The sequence below is a fragment of the Arabidopsis thaliana genome, chromosome 4, assembly GCF_000001735.4.
Source record: "Arabidopsis thaliana chromosome 4, partial sequence".
In the NCBI taxonomy this organism is placed as follows: domain Eukaryota; kingdom Viridiplantae; phylum Streptophyta; class Magnoliopsida; order Brassicales; family Brassicaceae; genus Arabidopsis; species Arabidopsis thaliana.
The window spans coordinates 18,100,697-18,111,275 of NC_003075.7; the positions used below are offsets into that span (position 1 = coordinate 18,100,697).

The 10,579-nt window shown below is 40.8% G+C and overlaps 2 protein-coding genes across 2 annotated transcripts; both read right to left on the reverse strand.

Moving 5' to 3' along the window:
* Positions 1 to 599: 599 nt before the first annotated feature.
* AT4G38780 (pre-mRNA-processing-splicing factor-like protein) lies at positions 600 to 10,386 on the reverse strand. The gene is made up of 24 exons (NM_120038.5): positions 10,137 to 10,386; positions 9,805 to 9,928; positions 9,630 to 9,722; positions 9,147 to 9,537; positions 8,554 to 9,046; positions 7,668 to 8,458; positions 7,300 to 7,568; positions 6,831 to 7,145; positions 6,426 to 6,730; positions 5,885 to 6,339; positions 5,684 to 5,810; positions 5,324 to 5,565; positions 5,104 to 5,227; positions 4,714 to 5,011; positions 4,195 to 4,448; positions 3,452 to 4,068; positions 3,268 to 3,374; positions 2,927 to 3,181; positions 2,338 to 2,811; positions 1,997 to 2,158; positions 1,698 to 1,895; positions 1,347 to 1,625; positions 1,032 to 1,274; positions 600 to 927 (listed from the first exon to the last, which is right to left on the reverse strand). The coding sequence occupies exons 1-24, from the start codon at positions 10,331 to 10,333 to the stop codon at positions 742 to 744; spliced, it is 6,999 nt and encodes a 2,332-aa protein (NP_195589.2). The 5' UTR covers positions 10,334 to 10,386; the 3' UTR covers positions 600 to 741.
* AT4G38781 (uncharacterized protein) lies at positions 10,345 to 10,497 on the reverse strand (the record flags this gene model as incomplete). Its single annotated transcript, NM_001125669.1, has 1 exon — positions 10,345 to 10,497. The coding sequence occupies one exon, from the start codon at positions 10,495 to 10,497 to the stop codon at positions 10,345 to 10,347; it is 153 nt and encodes a 50-aa protein (NP_001119141.1).
* Between the last annotated feature and the right edge of the window lie 82 nt (positions 10,498 to 10,579).

A 10,579-nucleotide genomic window follows, 5' to 3' on the forward strand; every position in this document is an offset into this window, starting at 1 on the left:
AGAAAGATAAACCCTATATATATTAGGTAGCAAACTAGCAATAATAAATGAAGTGAGAAAGAAAAAAAGTAGCAAGAAAATAAAAAGATCTAATTTTTGGGCAACCAAGGATATAGTCCCACATGGTGTGAGTTTTGCGATATTAGTTTTGTTAGGTGACATGCGATAAATATGTGAACTGTATATGGTTCCCCACATTGATTAAATCGAAAATTGTTTTATGTATGTATGAAAATTTGTTTTTTTTCTCTCCATATGTATGAGGCGTACGTAAAAATATCCCGACGAATGCAGATCTGGATGTTGACATATTCTCTGAATATACAGTTACATTGTTTATAAAAACTCACATAGATATATTGAATGTAAAGGACAAAAGGACCCAGAGATTTTTACTACTTGTAGAAGTAAAACACAAAGGTTGGTGTCCAGAATTGTACGGATGGATTGAAAATGTGCGAAATAATATATAAATGCTACTTATCTAACAAAAGTAAAACAATGTTGATACATCTTATATCTGACAATGTCACCATGGGTGCAATGAATTCGAATTCATACCCAACTCGAAGCTATATGTACCAAAACAAAATCGACTGAGGTTATTCAAGTCATTTTTTATTTAATCATGTAACTCAATTTGTTGGAAAGTTAATATTAATTTTTGAATAGAGACAAATCTTTTCAGTCTAATCATTAACAATTTGCAAACTCAATATACACCATACATCCAAAAAAGTCTTAAGCAAAAGAGTCATCACGATCGAGGTCACCATCCTCCTCCATTTTGCTGAACTGGAGGAAATGAGTGGGTCGATGGACTTGGTGATAGTATTCCTTGGGGGTTCCGAGTGTCAAGCTGTAGTTTATGCTCACCGTGTGATTCGCTCCCATGAAGTTGTAGTTCCAGGGTCCGTTCTCAGGAACCTATCATTCAACAATGTCTCATTATTTCAGTGCTATATAATAAAATAATATCTATCAATCAAGGGCAAACACACAAAAATCAAGGGGTTACTGTGTGTTCTCACCATGTAGAACCCGAAGAAACGGTCACTCAAGAGCATTTGGACCTTCTCGTAGTGGGTGGGAAGGTAACCGTGGGGATTGCTGCCTGTGTCTTTGTTCAGCCGTCCCCATTCATATCCGGCTTGCGTCAGCTTATATGACGTCAAAGAGCATGAGCCCGGAGTGAAACTACATGTCAGGATGATGCATTTTTCTGCGTCCCATTGCTTGTTGTTCTCCAGAACACGAGTGTGAAAAGTCACATCCTACAGCAGCACAAAAAAAACCCAGTTATTACGTGTAAAAGTTCGTAAGAAAGTATAAATATATATGCATACCTGTGGTGACAACTGAGGAAGCTCGTTAGGCTGTGTGTGTATCCATCCCAGGGGCTCTAAATCATCCAAGAACTGATGTTCCGGAAGAGACGACGGCAGTTGAACTTGCTGGTGATTTCCGCATTGTGGCACCATCACAACACAACGGATTTCCTTCACTTGAGGATTATCCGGCGGACTTATCCCATATAAATATCCAGCAATTTGAGTTCGAAGATCCGCTATGCATATAAACTTCTTCAATATGTTCTTTGGCATGATGTAGGTGTATCCAGTTTCCTGTGAACAACAAACAAATAAGTTTTAGGGACTTTACTTATTAATTTGAATAAGCAAGTCTGAGCGAATTACCTTTATGTCATCTGAGTTCACGTAGATGTGGTTGACCCTGAGGTAGAGGTTAGTAGCTGAAATTGCGCGCACACGCCAGTCTGTTTTGGATCCGAATGCAGATTGCTCGTACGGACTAATGGTGGTGCTAATCAATTCATCACCATGAACATTTGTGGTTCTTGTTGTGACTGCAGTAAGCTGGCTCGCTTCCTTTGCCTGCAGGAGGAAACATATTCTTTTTAGAGTAACCAAAATAAATCTAATTTCTGAATGTCCCTGTTTCAAGAACCCTTGAGAGAAGTGACAGTTACAAGTACCTGTTTCTCAATCTCAGCTATCTGTTGCCTCTGCTGAGACGGTGGAGTAATCTCCGCTCCAAGTATTATATCTCTTATCTCTGATTGTGTCAGAGCTGATGTATTTACTTTGTTCTTCTTCGCGTAGTCGGAAAGGATGAGATCTCTAAGAGCAACCTCCACCTGAATGTAACAATGAATCATCTGATGTGAGTAAGGAAGGAGGATAACAACTTCACTAAACAAAGAAAAGAGTTACTTGATTTTTATTCAAAAATAAGTAGAAACTGCAGATGAAAAGACCAAGCGGTCTAATCAGAAAATACAACGGAACACTACTTGAAAGGTGGCGCAAGGGTTACCTTCATCCATTGGTCGTCAGTGAGAGAAGGCCAAATGTGATTTGGCTCAGTGACAACAGACATGTCAGGCTTCAATAACATCTTTGCCTTCTCATTGTTTACGTGAAGAGCACGAAGGATCAGGATGAGTCTTTGAAAGGCAGTGTACGAAGAAACAGTCATCAACCAATCATCATAGATATTGAAGAGGGCCATCTGCGGCTCTGTGGCCTTCAAAATCAGATCACCAAATTTTTCTATCTTAAGACAAGCCTGGAACGGAAGCTGGAGTTCACTTCCCTTTATAACAATGTTTGGGAAATCCAGCAGATGAACCTCAAGGGGATCCAACATTCCTTTACGAGTCACAATAACTTGTTTTGGCTGTTCTTCAACAGGGAGAGACCGCACAAGTGCAGCGACCTCTTCAGCAGTTTTCCATTTTGCAAGCTGACCAAGGCGCTTCTGCCCAGCCCAAACGCTTGTATGAATGATCTAGTGAGACAAAGATCCCCAATGGGTGTTATTATAGTTTTTTCAGATAAAACAGCGGCTACGTATTACAATACATTTACATGTTACTAGTGGAATTTATGGGAGAGAAAATTACCTTAAGGAATAGTTGCCCTGTTCTTGGGTTGAAAATAAAAATCACACCATTGATTGGCTTTGTTGTTAGATTTCCTTCAAATGTCTTGTGGATTGTGACACGGTATACATTGGTATCATCAACAAACCATATGATCTGATTGCTGAATATTTCACCATAGTTTTGAGATGACAGATATGGCTCTGTAGGCTCAGATGAGTACAACTGCAAACCTTTCCTTATCCTCTCTCTCAACACGTATAGAGCGGGATTTGACTGTAACATTTAAAGTTTACACAATAAGAGTCACATATGTAAAAGCCAAATAAAAATAAGCACACCACGAATAGAAGTTCTAGTACCTTCATGATCTTGTTCATTGCTTGAGCAAGCAGAGGTTTGGAACCAGGGAACCAATTACCAAAGGCGGAATGCAAGTTGTAGGCCAAATCAAGCCCAATAATTACACCTGCGATGATTTCATCAGGATATGAGACTTACTGCAGAAAAAAATAAATTGACAAACTGAAAAAGGCTATTAAGTACCCGTTGGAGATGGATAGATAGACATGTTGTCCGTTGTGTAATCCATGAATTTGGCCTTAGTATAGCGTTCAATATCATGGGAGTCATAATCTCCCCATCGAAGTTGCACATCTATCCAGTACTTGTTACTCGCTTTCTGATCAAACACATCCTTGGACTCAGCGATTAGACTAGGCTTAGACATTGGCCATTTATGGGCAGCAAACAGAAGAACATCAGCACAAGAGCTATTCATTTTGTAACTCTTCCGTGGATGAATTGTCTCTTTCTGCACAGTTTCTATCTCCAAAGGTTCCAACTCTTGATCCAGTACTTGGCAAAGGTCCATAACAACACTCTCATGGATTTTTTGCCACAAATGAGCACGGAATATCTGAATCAAAGATATTTTAAGAGTAGGAATCTTTCCGTGCATATATATTCCTGTCAAATCCAACTGCACTTGGAAACCCACATACACATTCGCTCGATTAATTGTTGGCGACCACCAGAGCGTGAATCTTCTATTCGGAATCTGGTTCAGACCAGACCTCTGTGCATTTGTCAGTTTCTTATATTTCATAGACTCCTCAAAACCAGATGCCTTCTCCCAAAAAAGACCCTCCCAAGTTGGAAAGCTGGATTCATGTAAAGAAAATTATTTTAGCAAAATTGATACGGAAAGCTGTGAGCAACAAAACATCAAATGTCAATGTGAAAGAAAGAACATAATAAATTGAGCACGAACGAAAAGCAAGACTCACTATGTTCCTTTAAATAAGGTGTGCTCAAGAATACCCTCAACACCTCCAAGAGCTTGGATGACATCAGTTCGGTAATTGTTCAAGTTCCACAATTTACCATCATGCCTCTGGTGTGTCCACCAGAAAGGATTTTGTTTCAGGGCTTGGTACTGTTTGAAGTCGGTCCGGACCCTCCAACCTTTATCATATGCTAAAGTGTGCCTATCCTTCTGGAACAGCGTATTTATACGCGGAATTCCCCTATCCCAAGAGTCCTGTCAAATATTTTTTAACATGAGTTATTATACTCTAAAAATTAAACATCAAGACTTCCCAATCAAACTTTTATTCTACCTTGTCGATCTCCAAAAGAGAACAAGGCAACACTTAGATATCCTCTAAAAATCCCTACATCAAGTAGTTGACACACACAAAAAGCTACTTAAAGACCAGCAAAAGAGGATAAAGCTAGCAAACTGATATCTTCTCAGAACTATAAACTACGTAAAGAGGCAACAAAATCACGAGTAAAATACTTACTTCCAGATCCTCCAGCGTCAGACGTCTATTTTGGGCCTGAGCTTCCTGCCTCTTCAAAGCATACTCTGCCCACACCCGCTGTGAATCAATAAATTCGCTTTCCCATGGTTGTATGTAACGGTAAAGATTAGGAATCAGTTGATCCTCCTCGTGGCTCATTCCACTCCTGAAATGGCTTACACCAACATCTGTCTGGTTGCTGTACCGAAGGTCACTTTGTGGGATCAAAATATGACCCATAGACAACATCCCAAGCCCGCCAATTTCTTTCGGAGTGTAGAAGATAACAGGAGGAAATCTACCAAGGAAAAGATGAACAATCAGGTTTAAAAAACATAACATACAACTATGATACGTCAAACACAATATAGTAAGATAGCATTTGCTCACCGACTAGGCATCTTTGAGTTTAGCCCAATCTTAACCCTCGTTTGGATTTTATTTTCACATTTAACAAGCAGATCCAAGAGCTCTTGCGTATGCACAGTGGCTTCACGGAAGTAAGTCATGAGGCCTGTATAAAACAAATAAACGTGCTCAGCTTCATGCTAGCCAAACATTATTAAACGTAATCAGTACTGCCAAAAGAAAGGCGTACTACAGGATATACCTATCAGAGCTGTATTCCATTTATTGACGATTTTGGTAAATGTGGTTGACCCTGACGACATAAGAATCTGCCTCACACGATTCTCAAACACCTTCATGTGTTCATCATCAGCCCGCAGAAAAGCAACTGCAGTCCTCTCTTTAGTTTGTTCATTCTGCAGATTCCAGACACCATCCCTTGTGCTGCTAAAAGCTTCTTGACCCATCCTGATTTTTGGAAGCACGCGGACTTCAAATCCACACCTGCAGGCAAGAATGCAAACCCCAGTCACTATTTAAGCTGCACTATCAAACAATGACAAAAACAAAGGCCTAGCACTAATGTACAAGAGCCACTAGAAAACTGAGACAAAACGCATACATGCTGAAAAGCAAGTTTGGATTATCCTTGCTGTACACGGAGACGAAGCCATTCTCCCACTCCAAGGTTGTGATGCTCCGTGGAAGACGATTCTTCATATCCCAGAAGACACTTCTACCAAGATTGACTGCAAGATAAATAAATAATGAGACAACATCTGGTGCATAATGATAGTCTATCTAAATATAAAAAGGAGCATACCATCATGTTTCATTAACCTCATCCTTGCATCTCTTGGCCAGCATTTTTTATTGTTATATCCCACCATGTTTTCATTGTTGGGATCAGGACGCTCGGTGAGATGACGTTGAATAAGATCCCTAGCCTCTTCATGGGTAAATTTAAACATTATATGCACTTTGTCTATATACCGAGAATACAGTCTTATGGGATGGCGTGTCTCAACTTTTGTATCCCAGTAGGTCATAAACTCATTAGGCCTCTGCGGTGGCCCGGCAATTTCACTTGCTCGAGTCAAACCAAGGAGCAAAAGATCTAACACTAGTCCATAAAACTGAACAACAAACGATGCGAACTGCAGTCCCCTAATGAGTCCATACGTATTAGTATAGCTCATATCCTTGTAAGACAGCACCACGTTATTCTTGCCAGTCACATAGTTTGCAAGCTTGGGATCAAGAACCAAACGAAGAAGGCTGAAAGAAACAACAAAAAAGACGTGTTACTACAGAAAGTCTAAGTTCTATGTCTGTAATCACATAAGCATTTCACAGAGAGATACCTGTTCAACACTGTCAAATCAATCTTCTCAAAGAGTTTTTCAAACTTCGTCTGGAGCATCACTACACACTGACCATCACTAGTGTCCCATATGCCTTGCAAATTATTGATACCTTGACACCATTTGTAAACCAGGAGCGGTGGCGGCTCTGAGTCTGCAGGCTTAATCCAATTGGGAAACAAGTGGCGCTTGTCACCCTCATACCACAAATACTGATCAAGATAAGCATCAGTAATTTTCTCCAGGGGATCAATTTGATAGACTGGAATCAAATGGCTATATAGATCCATAAACTCTATGCCAACCTGCAGAAAAAAATAATGTATTCACCATCAGAATAACATAGTAACCTTGAGATCTATATGTTCAGAAAACTGCTCCAGAATAGGTGCATTATCAACTTACTTCTTTGAAGCTATGCTGAGTGAGAAGATGACGCTTTATTCGCATCAGAGCTTCATGAGGATTGTCATAAGCTTGTTCAATTAAACCAAGCTCTTCTCTCTGCTGTTGATTCAACTTCACAGCTGCACTATATGATTCTTTCAGTCTCTCAAGGGCCAAGATAAGCAACTTTGTGTCATGTTTATATGATAATGGAGGGAATGGGATTGCTGAAAATTTTCTAGATTCCAGCCAATTTACAGTGGTGCTATAAATTGCAATTCCTTCATCCGCTGTGACATATGGACCATCTTTCTGAAAATTATGTTGTCGTTCCTGCAACAATTTTACAAGGAAAATGTATTACAGAACTGGGCAATCGAGAATAAAAGGAACTAAATTCAATCAGACAAAAAAATGAAGCCTCTTCGTAACCATCTTTGTCAAACAACAATGATTTTGATTTTACGAGTTGTGACAAGGTACAGACCTGTTCTGCCTTGAGCCAAAGACGGGTCAACCGTCCAAGATTCTTTCTACAAACTGTCTTATCAACAGTAGCCCCTCTTCTGATACGTTCACGATTGTAGTGAGCAACATTTGTCCACCAATCAGCTTTAGACTTGACATATCGGAGGATCATATTCTCAATTGCCACAGGTAATCCAGGGACCTTCCATGGTATATTAGCTTTCCAACACCGCCATGCCTCACTAAGGTGCTGCAATATCGTCCGCGCCTTATTTTGCTTAATACCCTCTGCACATTAGAAGACAGTATAAACCAACAAGGAAGAGATAAAATTAAAGGAAATCGACCTTGAGAAAAACAAATCAGTTATAGACGCAAGAAGCGAACCTGGCATTGCATCAACAACATCATGCATGACAGCAGCTCGAAGCTCCAAATCAAAATGGCTTTCAACTCTCTGTTTTGTGACTGTTTTGGCCACTCCCTTTGAGTGACGCCCCTCAAATTGACGTGCAAGCAGATTCCCTAACCATCGTTCTAGAAGAGGAACTATTCCGCGAAGGAAAAACAACCATACCCTCCACATTGGAGCCCAAAATCCACACCCTGGTCCTTTACCCACAGGACCAGTATTGAAACGGTAATAGATCAAGTGTTTCAAATCCTTGCACATCCTGATTTGTCTCATAAGCCTGTACTTATAACGATACATACCTGTCAATTGCCCAACATGGGAGAAAATATATTGCAGGCCATCAGCCAATTGAAAGGCATCAACATTACCAAGTCGGAACTGGACATTTGCATCAACTACAAGTTTTGTCAGCCGGAGGATCTCACGGCAGAGATGGAAAGCATTTCCAAAACGCGACTTCTTTCGTTCCTTGGTTGTCAGAGTTTTCACAGGCTTGAGGTTGAAGTTATAATCAAGGTGCAGGTAGTTCAAATTCTTCCTGTGAATCAACAGGTTCAGCATATTATACCCCTGCCGGCAGACTTGCAGACCCACTTCAACCCAATCCAGTTCGGTGCTCTGAAAAAACTTTGTAGCTGCAAGAGATCGAAACAAATGCTTCTTCTTCTGAGCCTTAGGGGGTCTATGGTGCAGCTCATTCAGTAGATAACATTTCAAAAGCTTCTGGTAACTAACCCGAACTTTGACAGGATATGCTGGAGGACTGCAGAAAATGAGATAACTAAGAAGTTAATACAATGTCTAGTAAATTTCAAAAGGGGAAAGAGAACCACAGTAGCATCAGAAAAATTAGCTTACCAGTGCTCCTTAAACCACTCTGCAACAAGGGGTATATCTTCAGCCCGCCGAGTCCTCCCAGACCTCATATTGAAAGGCCGAGGGGCAAACAACAATGAAATGCCAGGAGCTGTAGTGTCAGTGTAGAGTGGCGAGTTATTTAGCAAAGGTTCCAGTCCTTCTGGTAACACAAAGTCATCCCCATCATCATCATAACCATTACTTTTGCGCTGTTCTTTATTAGTGTTATTAGAGTTACTTATGGGGTGAATTAATGGATCATAATAAAAGGCAGGAAGGTCAGGATCCTCAGTCTTTATGTACATAACCATAGGAGTGTGATAGACACAGAGTTTTACTTTCCTGGGCCTATTATTGTACAGATGTGGGAAAGCTACTTTGTACTCAGTTCGCAGAGGGGATCGAATTATAAGCTTGTTGATGTCATTAAATTCATTCCAGTCTTCATCTCCTTTCTCCATATCACGATGCAAAGGCTCAAACTTAGGACCGCCTGAAAAAGAGTACCAAATTGAATCAGGGAAAGAGAACAGAAGGACAACAACTGTGAAAACGAAGATATCAGAACAGGAGAACATAGAGTATAGCGTTACCTGGTATGCACATGTTCAGTGCCTTTGCAGTAAAGAATGATGGCATGTCAAACAAGTAGAAGTAGTTGCGATCAACCAAATCAGACAACAACTGGGCTGCAAGCCTGTGAAGGGTTGACATAATTGGAAGTGAGAGATTCCACGTCTGGTAACTTGGACCATTGATCATTTTTGTTTTTACAAGTGGCTTGTGGTCGTAAAACCAAGAGTACACAGCAGAATCTTCTTCTTCATCTAGCTCCAACTGAATTGCCTCTAGAGGATCAACGTCCAACAGGTTATCAGCATAGTCTAGAGGGGGCTCCTCATCATCAAATGGTGGAAACCGCATTCTCTTGAAATGACGACGATCCCTCTTCTCCCTTCTCATCATTATCCACATAGAACCCCACTGCAAACGAAAGAATCATCACTAGAAAACATGTCTCACAAATTCACAAATGCACAGACACAAAAGAAGAGAGAGGGAGATTATTCACCCACCTGAGCCATGTAAATAGGTTCCACAACCCATCGTACTTCGTTCACAAATGTAATAGCTCCAGTGATGTGGTACAAGACCTTCACGTCCCGGACCTGGAAAATATCTGAGTTCAAAATTTTGAGCAGAGCAGGAGAACAACTAAAGCGAGATATAGATCACTAAGTGAATAATTACCTGTTCCCAGGGCATAGGCATATTCTCCAGGAGCTTGAAAACTGCGTGAGGAACGAACTTAAGTGCTCCAAGATATACACGTTTATCAAGTCGATGTTTCTTTGATGACATATCACCATGATCCCTGAATCAAAACGCAGAGTCAGTTTCAATCTAACTTAACCCAAACCTAATAATACAAAGAAATTGGACCAGATTCGTTTCCCAGTCAACTGGATTTCGAAATCGAAATTGAAAAATTAGAAACTCGCCTGATGATTTTCCTAACGTGCTCAGGTGGCATGTCCTCCTTCTGAGTTTCCACGAACCCAAACTTCCTCTTGTCGCCGTACCGTTTGGAATTTAGCTGCATCCATGTTCTCGCCTTCTTCTCAAGCTTCGCCTCTGCATCCTCGGGAGTAGGAACCGTCGGAGTATTCCGATTAGAAGGCGCCGTGTAAGAAGGATGATCAGCGGGATGTGAAGGTGTCTGCATCCTCGAACCGTCGGTACCAGGAGGAGCTAAGGACGTACCATCAATGTTCCACATAGCTTCAGATTTCAAATCCAAAGGCCCAGCAAAATCGCCGAGGAGCAAAACCCTAAAACCTCAGTGCGAGCCTTGACGAACACGAAAATCCCTAAAATCACCGTCGTCGGGTGAGGTTGGTAAGAAAGACGATTAACCGAACGAACATATATATACGAAGGCATTCATGGGCCTTTTAGAAAAACAATAGATACGATTATGGGCCTAATTTATGGATTCAGTCACGGCTCATTTAGTATTTAAGAG